The sequence below is a fragment of the Bubalus kerabau genome, chromosome 4 (genome assembly GCF_029407905.1).
Source record: "Bubalus kerabau isolate K-KA32 ecotype Philippines breed swamp buffalo chromosome 4, PCC_UOA_SB_1v2, whole genome shotgun sequence".
NCBI lineage: Eukaryota > Metazoa > Chordata > Mammalia > Artiodactyla > Bovidae > Bubalus > Bubalus kerabau.
This window is the reverse complement of record NC_073627.1, coordinates 173,272,157-173,286,914: the sequence shown is the minus strand read 5'-3', so window position 1 is coordinate 173,286,914 and position 14,758 is coordinate 173,272,157. Positions and strand designations below refer to the sequence as shown.

Genomic DNA, 14,758 nt, shown 5'->3' with positions numbered 1-14,758 from the left:
AAGTCATCAAATACAAGGATGGTATAGATGGGACAAGGGTGTAGATTCCATCCTTGCTGTATCCATGGCAGGCATCACTAGTCAGCCTACTAGCCATTCCTCTTGTGTCCATGGCAGACATCATTAATCGATCTACTAGAATGAGGCTTCATGAGGACAGGGCCTTCTGTTACTCACTGCTGTGAAGTGCCTGGCACACAGTGGGCATCAAGTGAGTGCACGTCATGCTCTTTCCTAGTGAGCCCAGATGGAGCCTCAGGATCCTGCTTAACACAGCACTCCAAGAAACTATACTGCTCAATTTTCAAGGCCTTCTTCCCTCATTTTACATCTTAGCTCAGTTTGTGGAGCCTCTTAACTTTAGGCAGGGAGTAGTAGGAGGCATTGGAAAAAGGCACAAATGAGAAACTGGATTAGGTGCTTGGTGCCTGCACTAACCAAGCCCTCCACACTAACTCTCACTCCTGGGCCCCACCTTCCCCATCCGTAAGGTGCTAAAGGATGCTTGCTCTGTATCCCTCACAGCACCCAGAGTCCACTTTTAGGCAGGGACCTTATAATTCAAGCACAGGACATAGACAGATGGGTGCAGAGATGTCCCAAAGCTTCTCAAAGGAAGCCAAGCTCTGTGGGTTTATTTTGGTAAAAGGAAAGGGAAAGATAACCTTCCACGTAACTTTCCATAGAACAGGGTGATAACAGGTGTTTGTCAATAAAAACACTTGGAGGTCAAATAAGTTTGGAGATTCTGGATCCCCACAAAAAGAACCCCCAATTTCTTGGTTGCAGTCCTTCTCAGAGCCTTGAAAATGCTCCCTCTAACCTGTAAGAGGAAACACCGAGCATGCAGAACCTTAAACATTTTGACCACAGAATGCTTTTCTCTGCAGAGCACCTCTGCATTGCAGAAATGCTGGCCTGCCAAGAGGCAGGCTGGATGAAGCTGCAGAAATTCGTGGTCTGTTTGTACAGCTGAGGAAACTGAGGCTCAGGGAAGCTGAGTAAAGGCCCTCCCTCCATCAAATACCATGGGGGATGGGGAAGGGGATTCTCCAGGGAGAATCAATTTGCTTTGACTTACCCGCTGCCCAATGAGGCCCTGCTCCCCAGGGATGCCCAGAGGCCCAAGGTCACCCTAGGAGAAGCCAAACACAAGTCCATGGGTAGGAGGATAGGACCAGCCCAGCTCTCACCCCACCTTCTTGTTCTCATCAGTTCTGATGTGGGGGAAGTAGGGGTGGGGCCAAGGAAGTTCTTTCTTCTCCAGGACTAGAGAGAAATTGTGAAATGCCAACCACAGCCCCTGTTCGCAGTAAGCCCTGGGCACTAACACCACCATCACAGCTTAGCTCATACGTACACAGCCCTGTTTCAGTGCTTTTTTATTTCACACAGCTAGTTGTCAGAACAGCCCTGCCAGGGAAGGGGTCTGCTTTTACAAATGAGGAGACTGAGTGACTGCTGGTTAAGTAACCAGTCTGAGCTCATGAAGCTACTAAGTGACAGCTTTAGGATCCAAACCCAAGCAGTTAGTTTGGCTCCAGGGAGTATCAAATACAGAGATGGCAACTCTGAGGCTGATCACCTTTACCCACCCCCTGAGAGCCCTGGAGAGAAACCCAAAAGAGGAAGAGGCCCTAAATGAATCAGAGTAAATGTCCCTTGAACATGCATGTGTGCTGAGTCACTCAGTCGTATCTGCCTCTTTACAATCCCATGGACTACAGCCTGCCAGGCTCCTCTGTCCGTGGGATTCTCCAGGCAGGAATACTGGAGTGGGTTGCCATTTCCTCCTCCAGGGGATCTTCCCAACCCAGGGATCAAACCCGCATTTCCTGTGTCTACTGGCAGGCGGATTCTTCACCAGTGACTCACCTGGGAAGCCCTAAACGTCCCCCACCTCCTCCAAAAGACCCCCAGAAGGGTCTCTCTCATCTGAAGGTTTCCAAGCTACACGCTCTCCCTGCTGGTGTCTGCAGGCACAGGGAGGAGGCGGAGCTCTGAGTCCCCAGCCCGGCCCCAACCAGAACCGCCCCATTTCTGTTTTATACATGGGGTAGTTTCTTGCATTATTCCAGCAAAAGATTCTGAAACTAAGTCAAGACTGAAGGTTCCAGGCCTCCAAGTCCTGCACAGGGAGCGGGTCCTCTTCCAACAGCAGAGTGGGGACGGGGTCTCCCCAGAGCCCAGGGATCAATGGGCTCCTGTTTCCCTGCAGGTAATGAGGGGCACTGGCGTTGAAATGCAGATGCTATCGCGGGAGGCCAGGAGGTCCGGCCGCCCCGGCATGGGGCAGGTGCCAGAGAAAACACTGCCAGACGGTGGGGGGGCAGCAACGGGGGCTCCAAGCCGGCTGGGCCATCTGCTGTGGCCATGGCCAAGCCCTACTCCCCAGCCAGGAGCACAGAGAACCCATTATCCAGGGCACAAGAAAGGCTCATTTCTCTTCCACGGAGAGGACGTGGCCGCCAGCTGGGAGTTGGTTTCAGCAAGTTATTTTTCTCTTCTTTCATCCCCCTCTTACCTTCATGCCAGCTTCCCCAGGAAGGCCCAGTTCTCCCACTGCACCTGGTGGTCCCTGCAAAAAAAAAAAAATGCCATCGGTCCATCCTAGAGCAAGGGCTGGTCCCTGGTTTCCCTGGTTGCCAAGGGAGGAGATAACTGAGGCAGGCTCAGAGAGGGCAAGGGACATGCCCGAGGTCACACACCCTGAGAGACCCAGAGCTGGGAGCAGGCTGCAGCCTTTGGGAGCTTAGAACTGGGACTAGGCGAGGGGCGGGGTGGTTGGGCTCAGACTGCGGAGCCTTGGGGCTACCCAGAGGCTGCTCTAGCCTTCGCCCTCCCTATGAGTGTGGTTGACCACAGTAGGAGCCCTTGGCAAGCGTGGAGAGGAAAATTTCATGATTCACATAACAACAGGGGAGGGAGCCAACAGATGCTACATTCAGGGCTGAGGGATTCCAGCCCTTCCTTCTTTCTGCAGCCAGGCCAGGATGACAAGGGTGGGAGAGATCCCCAAGTTATCATCATTAGCATGGCCATAGCCCTTGCATAATCCCTAGGGCTCAGTTTTCTCCCCTGGAGAAGGCAGGGGTGCCTGAGACCCCTTTCAAGTTCCTTGCTGCAAGACCTTAGGAGGACTGGTTCGGTAGTCAAACCTCCGAGTCAGGGTGAAGTCCCAGCAGGGTCAGGATGGGGGATATTGCCAAAAAGCGTGCCGAAAAAGAGGCACTGCCAACCCCCCATGAGGGTCCTGGCATGCCTGCATCCCACCTGCTGCCCCTGGGCTGGGGAGCCCAACCCCACCCCCTCTGGCGTCATGGTGGATCCACCTTCTCTGCCAGGCCATCTCCCCACCAGTGCCTGCAGGGCACGGGACAGGGAGCCCCGAGGAGAAGGGCCGGGAAGGGCTGCTTCCTCCCCAGCAAGACCACGGGGTGAACAAGGGCCTTCGGCACTCACCTTGGGTCCCATCTCTCCGGGAGGGCCAATTGGACCCTGGGGTCCCTGAGGGCCCTGGAAGATAGACAGACACACAGACAGTCGGGAGAAGCCAGCCTGGGCCCTCTTTGGGGTCCGAGGCTTGGTAGTGCAGTCTGGAGGGACAGGTGAGGGCGAGGACCCTGGAGCCCGGGACTCTGCAGGTCTCACCCCCACCCCCGCCTCACTGAGGACCCTGGTCCCGAGCTCCCTCCTCACCCGCATCCAGCATCATCCCCCGCCCGTCCACCAGCACCCTCTCCTAGGCATCTCTGAAGACTCAGGGCAGTCTCCCCTGCTCAGAAGCCTCCCGGCTGGCTCCCAAGCCTCACTCACTCTGTGCCCTCGGCCTGGAACGCCGTTTCGCCCACCCATTGTTCCAAAGAGCATCTGCCCGAGCTTCTAGATGTGGGCTGCTTGATCTCCAGTCCTCCCCCTGTCCCCCTGACCGCTCCTCCCAGCCCCAAGCTGGTGCTGCCTTCATCTCCATCAGTACAGCCATGGCCTCTTCACGGGGCTCCTCAACACAGGGCATGCTGTTGCTGCTAAGTCGCTTCAGTCGTGTCCGACTCTGTGCGAAAACCCACCCTTCCAGGGAGATCTCCTAAAAGGTCCCCTCTGTTTCCGTCCCCTCAACAGCTTCCTGTTGCCTCTGGGACAAAGAACTAACTCCATCCGTGGCTCTGGGTGACTGGCCCCTGTGACCGCGTCCCGCCTTCCCCAAGATCCAGCTCTGACCGCACCAGCCATGCTGGACTCTACAGGGCCCCGACAGCGTGTGGGTTTATCTGCATCCTGCCCTCTCTTCTTCGCAGACCTGAAGGATGCGGTTCCCTCCACTTTGCCCTGTGCTAAGCAGTGGGCCTGGCGTGCTGCAATTCATGGGGTCGCAAAGAGTCGGACATGACTGAGCGACTGAATTGAACTGAAGCACTCTCTACACGCTTCCTTATTTCATCCTCACCACAGGATGACAAGAGAGGAACCATTATGCCCATCTTACTGACAATAAAACTGAGGCTGGAAGGCAAGGGAGGTAGACCCAATCCAGAGCCCCAAACTTCTCCAGCCAGTGTTCTCTCCCGGACCCGAGGCCTATCCATGGGGGTGGTAGAGCCCCGCACTGCCCCTCTCTAACCCCTCTCCTGGTCTCATCACAGGACAACACCCCCCACCCCCACCACCCAGCAGGTGAGGACGTAGCTGAGACCAGCCTTCCGGGGCAAAGATGCAAAGAGCGAGGGAATGGGCACTTACCGGTTCTCCTGGGAGGCCCTTGGTGCCTGGGGGACCGGAAGGACCCCGGAGGCCCTGCAGGAACAAAGCAAGCTGACCTCAGTCCCTCCCTGGCCTTCCCCGCCTTGCCTGGCCCCTGGGTCTCAGTCAAGCTGTCGCATCGAATGAGGGTCCTGCCACGTGACACATGGGAGCCTGAGTCCCAGAGGGGAACAGACAGGCTGGAGGGTCTTCAGGGCGGGAGTGGGCAGCTAGAACCTTCGGGATTTCCACAGCAGGAGGTGGCTAATGGGGCTATTTCCTCCCCGCCAAGTCCCACAGAGAGACTTTCACAAACCAGCGGTGCTACTTACAGGAAAGCCTCGTGTGCCCAAGTGCCCTCGCTCGCCAGCCACGCCCTGGAAGCACACGCGGGCTGTTAGGAGCACGTATCACAGAACAGGGAGCGGGGAGAGGGGCTGGCAGCTTCGGCCTCACATACCTGCTGCCCGGGCTGGCCCAGTCTGCCCTGTGGTCCTGGAGGGCCCTGCAGGAAGCCAAGCATGAGGGGCGCAGTGGGTGCTGGGGAGGACTCTTCCCTGAGAAGGGACTCTTGCTTCCATGGGAGATAGAAGGAGCCCCAGGGGTCACCACATACACCCCCCTCCCCAGTGTGCAGGCGGGCAAACTAGGGGGAGTGGATGGCCAGTGGCCAGGAGCTGTAGGTCGAGAACAATGGACCCCTGCATCCCAATGAGGGCAGAAGCCGTCTCAGCAATCAGGGATCTTGGAAGGGCTTGGGGAGTCAGGGGCCAAGCCTGATTCCGCCTCCCTCTCTCTCATTCTTGTCTCCTCTGTCTCTCTCACTCACGTGCTCTCTGTCTCTCTCAGTCTGATAGCTCATTCTCCCTTCCCTGTCCCCATGCTGGGGGCATGCCAGCCCCAGGAAGCGTGGCCAGATGAGCTCTGAGGAGCATGCCCTGCAGCCTCTCAGGGACGCCCTGCTGTCCCCAGGGGCCTGTTACAGAGGAGGCGGTGAGCCTGGATTCCTGACCCAGCACCCTGGGTCAGGAGATGAGAGGAAGGGGGTGGGGGTCAGTACCTTCAGGCCCTTGGACCCCTGCTCCCCAGCTGGTCCGTCCGGTCCTCGGGGTCCCTGGAATAGGAAAAAGGGGCTAGCACAGTGGACAGCAGAGGTCTCCCTTGGGCTGGGAACCAGGAGGCAGGGCTGCCCAGAGCCTTGAGTTCTTCCCTGCACAAGCGGGGGTTCCCTCTGCCTCCCTGCCTCCCACACACTCCCCACCCGCAGGTGGGTCAGCCAGAGCAATGTGTCTGCTAACACGGCCCTGCAGAGGCCTTGGCGTAGGTGGATGCAGTCAGAGGCCCTACCGTTCTGGAGTGGGCCTGGTGGTAAATTTAAACCCTGTTTAAAGAAACCTTGGAGGGGGAGGAGCGGGGGCAGGGAGTGGGGGGTGGAATCAGCCAGCCAACCCATTTCACAGGTTCGGAAACTGAGGGCAGAGCAAAGAGACACGTGGCCACGTCCTGGCAGTTAGGTCTTCAGACTCCGTCCCCTGCTCTTCCCAGAGCACACGTGGGGTTGAAGCAGCTTGTGGACCACAGTCCTCGGGGGAACCTGACAGAGGACACCCGGGGGAGGGTCTCCACATGGTCAGAGCTATGGAGCTGCCCCGTCTCCAGCCAGATGAGCAGCTACTCTGGCCCAGCTTACGTGAGGAGGGGCAGGCACAGGGCAGCTGTGGCTGGAGCCTTGGGCTCAAATCTGACCCTTGAGACAGGATGTCCGGTCTCTTGAGAACTGGGAGGCCCCTGGGGGCAGGCAGACTCTCTCCTACCCCCTCACTGCACAGATGGGAACACTGAGGCCCTGCAAGGGAGGGAATTTGTTTATGGTCCCTTAGCATATAAGCAGCTGGTATTCCCTGCAGGGTTCTACAGGCCTCCCATAGGAACACAGATGAGGGTGCCCTGGGGTCCCCCATGGAGAACAGTGTAGTGTTCATTCTATAGGGGCCAGAAAGGCTGTGTTGGGTGTTGGGAAGACAAGGAGGAGGAGGCTGTGAAGGAGGCTGGCCCACCCTAGTCTGGGAGTGTGGAGACCAGCCACAAAAGGGGCCAGGGAGGCATCTCAGGGGAGGGGGTATGAGGGATGAGAAAACTGAGAAATCATTTAAATACTGGACAAGGATATTTTCAGTTAATAATGGAACCAGAAAAAGTTATCATTCCTCTTATCAGCTACCTGGGGCTCCCCATGTTTCAACTCCATGTCGCAGCCTTAAACAGTGCTCACGGATGAACTCATCCTGGGCCAGGAGACCACGCGGCTGGGAGTCTTTGTTCCTGGTGTCTCAGGCCTCCGCCCAGAACTACCAAGGGTCCGGCACCAGGCACAGTGCTGCTTAGGAAATGCTGTGTCCAGGGGAAAGTGACAGCTCCTGACTGAGCCTCAGTTATACCATCTCTGAAATGGGAATAAGAAATCGCTCCCTCAAGGCAGGAAGTAATGCACATGGGCAGCTCGGCACCTGGCATGTAGTTAAGTTCTCGGAAGATCTGATTTTGCCAAAGGGGGCTGCAGGCTCCCGAGGGGCAGGGGCGCAAAGCAACGGCTGGCCTGGGCAATCTGGATTCAGGGCCCTGCTTAGTATAGGCAGCTTATATCAGGCTGAGAATGTTCATGGGTTCAAGACGAGGTTTGATTAGAGGGTGTGGGTGCGAGTCCTGGTGTTGCTGCTGGCTTGCTGTGTGACCCCAGGGAAGCCCCTTCCTTTCTCTGGGCCTCAATCTCAGGTGGATATTGTCAGACCACCTGTTGGACTTAAAGCCCCTGATTCATACAGGACTTAGTAGAGATGGAGATAGATGGAGATGCAGGGCACCCCAGGTCCTGAGACTTGGGACAGAGGCTGAGCTGATGGCAGGCCTCTGTGTCCTTCAGAGATGGCTGCTGAGCCCCGACCTCTGTTTCTACCTGAGCATAAACCTTCCTGGAAAGGGACAGCTCTAGGAACAGAGCGGAGGCCCAGAGGTGTTGATGGCTTGGCCTGAATCACACAGCACCCTCTTTACTCAGGGAATCAAAGTCTTTCTGCAAGAAAGCTATGAGATCTATAACAATAAGAATAGCATCAACAGCAGCAGCAATCATAGTGAAAGCTATTTCCCTCATTTGACATATAAGGAAATAGCCTGTGGCGGCCCTGATAGTAGGCGGAGGAACCAGCCTGTGACTCTAAGTCAGCTAGATGCCCATTTTTTTCCACCACTACCTGTCTCTATTTATCAGTGAGGGAGTGAGTTCCCCATCACAGGGGGTTATGCAAGTCAGGGCCAAGGCACAGTGTCCCAGGAGACAATATCTAAAATTCCTCTTACCTGGGAGGCACTGCTATCCTCTGGGAACACCTGGGGTTGGCTGGGGGAAATAGGACCAAGCTTTCTTGTCTGGGGAGAGGAAAAAGTAGAGAGGCCCCAGCCACCCGCCTCCCCAGTTTTCCTGTGCAGGGAGAGGTGAGCCTAACCCTGCTCTGGGCCTCTCTGCAGCTTATTCTATGTCCTGCGGGTGCCCCAAACCTGCCCCTTCCTTCCCCAGGGCAACACTGAACAAGGGAGGCAGGTCCGGGTTTCAGAGCCACAAATCGCTTCCTGTGTAGCCACTCCCCAGGAACAGGTTCGCAGTCACAGCTGGGGCTGCCTCCCAACCAGGCTGGGCTTCTAGCTTGGCGGGTAGGAGCCCCAGGGGACAGAAAATCTGGCCAATCACAGTTCTTGTGAATAAGGGATGAAAAGGGAGTGAACATGTGCCCAGCACTCGCTACGCACCGCTGCCCTTCCAGGTGCTTACCATGGGCGGTGCTGGCAAAGGAAGTGTATCCCCACGGCCATCCAAAGAGGTCGGTTCTGCTGCTGACCCCTTTTATAGAGGAAAAGCTGGGGCTTCAGGGAGGGTAAGTCAGCTGCCCAAGGTCAGAGGGGAGGAGGAGCTGGGATTCAAAGCCAGATCTGCTGAGCTCTCAGCCCCACTCACACGAGCAGAGCTCAGTGCAGGCTCTTGGGTCGCAGAATCCTCATAACTCTGTCAAAGTGGTTTTGGAGAGAGATAGCAGAGTCTCCCAAGTAAGAGGACTTTTAGACATTGTCTTCTGCAATATCCTGCCCCAGGCTCTCACCTGATACTCCCTGAGACAGGGGGTTCATTCCCACACTGATAAACAGTGACCGGTTAGTAGTGGGAAAAAATTGGGCATTTGGCTGTTGAGTTCAAATTCTGGCTCCTTACAACTTCCACCTAATGTCAGGCACTGAGCCTTACAGAGAAACTGGTGTGAGGGACTTCCCTGGTGGGGAAAGACCCCGAGGTCCCAATGCAGGGGGCCCAGGTTTGATCCCTGGTTGGGGAACTAGATCCTACGTGCCACAGCTAAAGACAATGCATGCCTCAAAAAGAGATCTGCATCTGGCACAGAATGCTACACTAAGACCCAGTGCAGCCAAATAAATGGGGGGTGGGGGAAGAGGCTGGCGTGAGGTCCCTGAGCTGGTCACTGGAAAGCCTGAGATGTGCCCCTACGTGACCCATGGACCCAGACCCTGATCAGCAGCTCTACCAAGAAGAGCTGAGGATCTGAGGCCCCATCCTGGCCCTGGACTTGACCTCTGTGCTCATTCTTCCCCAGGCAGGGGGGTAGGGGAGTCAGGGGGTGGGGGAGACAGGTGGTGGGTAGCGGGGCCCATCCTGCACGCGGGCAGAGAACAGGCAGGGCCTTGCAGGCATCGAAGCTCATTTCCCAGAGCGTATTTGGGGAAACTGAGGCCCAGAGGGCACAAGGGCTTTCCAGGGTCACAGGGGAGGCCAGGAGCTACACAGGGAGCTGGCCCAGATTTGAGCTCTTTAACTGGCTCAGCGGGCACCTCTCCAGTCCCCGCCCGCCCTCAGGGACCACGTCATCTACGAAGTGGCCAAACGTGGCCTGTCAGGCAGGGGACCCAGGGCACAGGGTCCGACAGGTTTTGCATTTCCACCAAACCCAGCCAGGGGAGGGGGCTTGTGTTCCTGAAGTTCCCCTTCCAGCCCTGGAGATTCTGTGATTGGGAACCTGGGTATTCTCAAGGAGGAGATACCTTCTTCAAGCCACCACTGGGAAAGATGGTCAGACGGCTGCGGGAAGCTCTGTGACTTGACGGGGGCCTGAGCCTGTGCATCCGGCAGGTTGTGGGGGGCAGGGCAGCTCCCCCTCCTGCTAACCTGGCATCCTGGGGCAGGAGAGGATGTACAGAGGGCCAAGGTGGAACCCGGCTGCCAACGGGCCTCAGCCACTGGCAGAGACCAGGACATGGCACAAGGAGAGGCCCTGCCGGGTCCAAGGAATGCCTCTAAATCTCACCTCTCACAGGCCGACTGCTCAGACCATCTGGTTCAGGGGAAATTGTTCAACTACTTGAAATTCAGCCGGGAAGAGAAGAGCCGTCTCAGATGCCCTGAATAAGCCTGAATACAGGCCAGGCCGCCTGCTCCACCCGTGCCATCCTGTTTCCTTTTCACAGAGCTGCTGTCCTGGCACCTGAACATCCACTGGGGGCAGGAAACCGCCCCATCAGCCCTCCCTGCCTCCAGAAGAGTCAGAATCCCTGGGTTCAAAACACAGTCCTGCCACTTTCTAGCTGTGCAACCTAAGGCAAGTCACTCAACCTCTCTGAGCCTTACTTTCCTTTTCTGTACGATGAGAATTAAGACTAGCACCTATTCTTAATTATAGGGTCGTGTTGATGATTAACTGAGTCAAGGCATGTGATAGATAGTGTTCAGCACAGAGTAAGTATTAGTGATCACCTCTGGCTACCATGTTCAGGCCAGCCCTGTGTAAAACCTCCTGTGGCTCCCCACTACCCTTGAAGCATTGCCCACAGGTCTAGCTGTGGTGTCTGAGGCCCACTTGGTTTGATACCTTCTAATTCTTGGTTTCACTCCTCTCCCTGGCTCCTCTATTGAATGGGGATTCCTAAACATGCCACTGCAGCTCACCCTAGGGCTTCCTCTCTGTCTGGAACTTGGCATCTGTTTAAGCATCTGCCTCTGCTTGACATGTTCCCGGGTACCCTGGCCAGGTGAGATGCCTCCTCCAGGCTCCCAGGCTGCCATCAATGTGTTCATGACCCTGTACTGTCTGTTTGGCCTTGATGGAGCCACAAAGCCACGCAGGGGTCCTGCGGGTGCTATTCTCATGATATCTACAGAACCTCTAACAATGGCTGGCCCCTAGGAGGTGCCTAATTGGAGGCAAATGAATGCATGAACAAACACTCTGTGTGGCATTGGTGCCACAGAGCGCCCCTGTGCCTCCTGGATGGCAAGGCCTGGTACTCAGAACTGGGCTGCGAAAGATGAGTGGGGTTTCCACACTGAGAGTCACACCCAGCAGGAGCCCGGAACCCTGGCTGGTGCTCTGAAAGTCATAGATCTCAGGTCTGGGGTGGGGAGGGAAGGATCAGGAGGGGTCTCTCCAAGCAGGTGGCCCCTGCCAGCATCTGCCCCAGGGGGCTGGGCCCCACTTACCCGGCGTCCCTTTGCTCCCCTCATGCCCGGTGGGCCTCGAGATCCTGGAGGACCCTGTGGGGGAAGAAAGAGTCTGGAGAAGCCCCCTTTTCGGAAGCAAGTATAACACGGAAGAATCTGCCTGCAGTGCAGGAGACTTGGGTTCAATCCCTGGGTCGGGAAGATTCCCCTGGAGAAGGGAATGGCAACCTACTCTAGTATTCTTGCCTAGGGAATCCCATGGACAGAGGAGCCTGGCGGGCTACAGTCCATGGGGTCACAACGAGTTGGACACAACTCAGCGACTGACACAGGGGGATAACACGGAAGGCCAGGCTTGCAACCTCAGACCAGCACTGCTCGGGGGCGGCCCCTCCCGAGCCCAGCAACTCCAGAAAGAAGCACTAAGCACTTAGCCCAGTGGGAAGGAAGGTCTGTCGTGCCCCGCCCCCCACCCCCCAGAGAATCAGTCAAGGAGCTGCACCTTGAGCAGGCGTCAGTGCCTGGGAATCCAGTAGCTGGGAGAAGGCATCCTGGATGGATGAGCCACTTCCTTCTTTATCTCAAAATCAACAACCAGAAGCTAGGAAGACATTCCTGACCAAAGCCTCCTCCAACGCACACTTCACTCTTTCTCCCTCCATCAGTCAGAAGAATACAGGGGTCCCAAGTCCTGTTTCCTACCCTGACCTCAAATACGACCTGAAAGCATCCAGAAGGCTCTGAAGAGGGCAGAGAGAGCCAGAGGGCAAGGGGAAAGAGGGGGCAGAGCCAGACCAGGGCCCTGCGGGGAGGGAGGGTGAATAGGAAGCAGGCATGGAGCGGGGAGGGGAGGAGGGGAGAGGCTGAGCAGAGGAGAGGGGGGTGGGGGAAGCATAAAGGAAGGAGCAGGGTCTGGCCCAGGGAGGAGGCCCGGGTTATCTCGGCTTGATGAAGGGATGACAAGAAGAGACAGGGAGGGAGGAAAAGAAAACACAGAGCTGGCCTTGTTCCTGGAATTCCCAGCACCTGGCCCAGAACAGGCCGATGACAAGGATTTTGGGAAGGATTGGAGAAGACAGGATAGAAAGGGAGGGATGGAAGGTGAAGAGAGGAAGCAGGCCACCTCGCTGCCTGGTTCCTCCCCGCCCCCAGCGCCTCCGAGGTTCCAGGCCCAGCTACACATGTCAGGCTGTCAGGCTGCCTCTTCACCCCATGCAGGCCAAGGACCCCTCCAACAGCTGCAAGAGCCTCCCAGCTCAAGCGGCGATTCTCAGACTGGGCGTGCTCCCTTTCCAAGAAGAGGTGGCCTCATCCCCCACACTGAATACCAGGGAGAGGCCCAGCTCAGTTTGGGGCCTCAGGAAAAACTCTTCTTTCTGCTCTCTTTCCCAGGCCTTGAGGGGTGCAGACCCTCCAACTGCTAAAGAGCCAAGGTGAGGGCTGGATGCCAACCAGACCCCTTGTCAGCAGAGCAAGCAGGGTGTGGACCCAGGCTTGGCCCCATAAAATGAGAGACTGGACTTCCGGATGATGAAGAACATGAAGACTGGGTGAGAACCACGGACCATTTTATGGAGGGATCGCAGACTGCGGAAGGCATGCAATTGCGTCACTGGGAAATTTCAGGAGCCAAGTCTTAACTCAGAGGCAGTAGGGTGCTTCAAAGAGCAGACTGTTCCACCAGAGAACTAGGTTCAAATCCCGACTCTGCCACTTACTAATTTTGTGACCTTTTGCAAGTGGCTTACGCTCTCTGGGCCTCAGTTTCATCATCTATAAAATGGGTATAAGAGAGTTTTTGCCTCCTATAGTTGCTAGGAAGATGAAATGACTTGGAGGTCCTCAGTAAAGGGTCGCTGTCAGCTCTCTCAAAGAGGGAAGAGGTCAGAAACTGAGGGACCCAGGGCCTGACTGGTCCCCCTCCAAATAATGGAGGCAGTAACCCTGGCTGACCTCAGTGAACTGTAAGAGAAGATGGATGTTACAGAGCTTGGAAAAGTGAAAAGTGCCAATCAGCTATGAACAGTATTATCAGAAATGTCAGTTTCATAGTCTTACTGATAATAGTAGAAATTATCATATCTAACAAATAGGGGTAGTACTTACTATTGTACCTGACTTCCCTGGTGGCTCAGACGATAAAGCGTCTGCCTACAATGCGGGAGACCCCGGTTCGAACCCTGGGTCGGGAAGATCCCTTGGAGAAGGAAATGGCAACCCACTCCAGTAGTCTTGCCTGGAAAATCCCATGGACGGAGAAGCGTGGTAGGCTGCAGTCCATGGGGTTGCAAAGAGTCGGACACAACTGAGCCATTTCACTTACTATTGTTCCCATTCATTAAGCACTTGCTATATTCAGGTAGTTTGCTAAACATTACACCATGTGTGGCATCATTTATGTCTCACAACAGTCTCATCATGAATGTGGTATTATGCCGACTCACAGGTGGGGAAACTGAGGCTCAGAGATGCTATAAATGTTGCCAACAATCACACAGCTAACAAAGAGGGAGCCAGGATTTGACTCAAAGTGTCTAATTCTAAAGCTTTCTGGACCTCCATGCTATCATGTTTCCCCAGCAGCACTGGGGACAGCTGGCTGTCCAAAGAGACCCAAGTGTCCAGCCCCACACTGTAACAGAGGAAGGTCAGTGGCAACCTTGGGATCTGAAGGCAGCAACTCACTGTCTGACTTCACTAAGTCAGAGCCAACCCATTGAACAGATGGAAGCACTGAAGAAATGGGATGGGGGAGGGGCCAGAGAGCCGTGGAGGTGGGGAATGCAGAGGAGACCTGCTGCTTCTTTCTATGCATTGGCCTGAAGGCCCTGCTGTTTTCTCATCTCCTTCTGGCCTTCCTTTTTGCCCCATCAATTCTTTTCAGACTTTGCTGTTCCCGTTGGACAGATGGGCAGACTGAGGCTCAGGGAGGTCCAGAGCCAGGGACACAGCTGGGATTTGATGATAGAGCCCCAGCATCCTGTTCTCTGACTTTGGCCCTGCCCTGAGCACCTCCCACACTCCCAAACTCCAAGCACACCATCTCCAGGAGCATCTGCTGGAGCCTGGTCCTCGGGTCCTCTGAGCACTGGGAAGGAAGGTGGGCCAGCAGCCTTTGGGCTGGATGGGCTAGGACCCTCAGATGAATGCCTCAGTCTGCCAACCAGTCTCTCCAGCCCCAGGCCAGAGGTAACTTTTTCCCTCCTTCTCACAAACAGGTGGAAACCATGCCATCAAGAGCCCAGAGGGCTGGCTTTTGATCCCAGCTCTGCACTGTGAGCTTTCCGCCTCATCAAAAGGATTGTGGAGACTTTCCTGGTGGTCTGGTGGCTGCCAGTGCAGGGGCCTGGGTTCAATCCCTGGTCGGGAAGCTAGATTCCACATGCCGCAACCAAGAGTGCGCACGCTGCAACTAAAGATCCCACAGGCTACAACTAAGACTTGGCAGGGCCAAATTAAAAAAAAAAAAGAAGCTATAGCGGACTGGCAGGGCCACCTGCTGCCTGGAACCTCGATCTCTGGATG

The 14,758-nt window shown here is 55.9% G+C and overlaps 1 protein-coding gene across 1 annotated transcript in view; it reads right to left on the bottom strand.

Annotated features, from left to right (window-relative positions):
- Positions 1–14,758, bottom strand: part of COL27A1 (collagen type XXVII alpha 1 chain) — a 150,858-nt gene that overhangs the window by 41,138 nt on the left and 94,962 nt on the right. Inside the window, exons 28-35 of the mRNA XM_055579444.1 lie at positions 11,273–11,326; positions 5,798–5,851; positions 5,198–5,242; positions 5,070–5,114; positions 4,738–4,791; positions 3,463–3,516; positions 2,525–2,578; positions 1,082–1,135 (exon numbers count right to left, since the gene is read on the bottom strand). Of these exons, the coding sequence (XP_055435419.1) occupies positions 1,082–1,135; positions 2,525–2,578; positions 3,463–3,516; positions 4,738–4,791; positions 5,070–5,114; positions 5,198–5,242; positions 5,798–5,851; positions 11,273–11,326 (414 nt within the window). The remainder of the gene's footprint in view (positions 1–1,081; positions 1,136–2,524; positions 2,579–3,462; positions 3,517–4,737; positions 4,792–5,069; positions 5,115–5,197; positions 5,243–5,797; positions 5,852–11,272; positions 11,327–14,758) is intronic.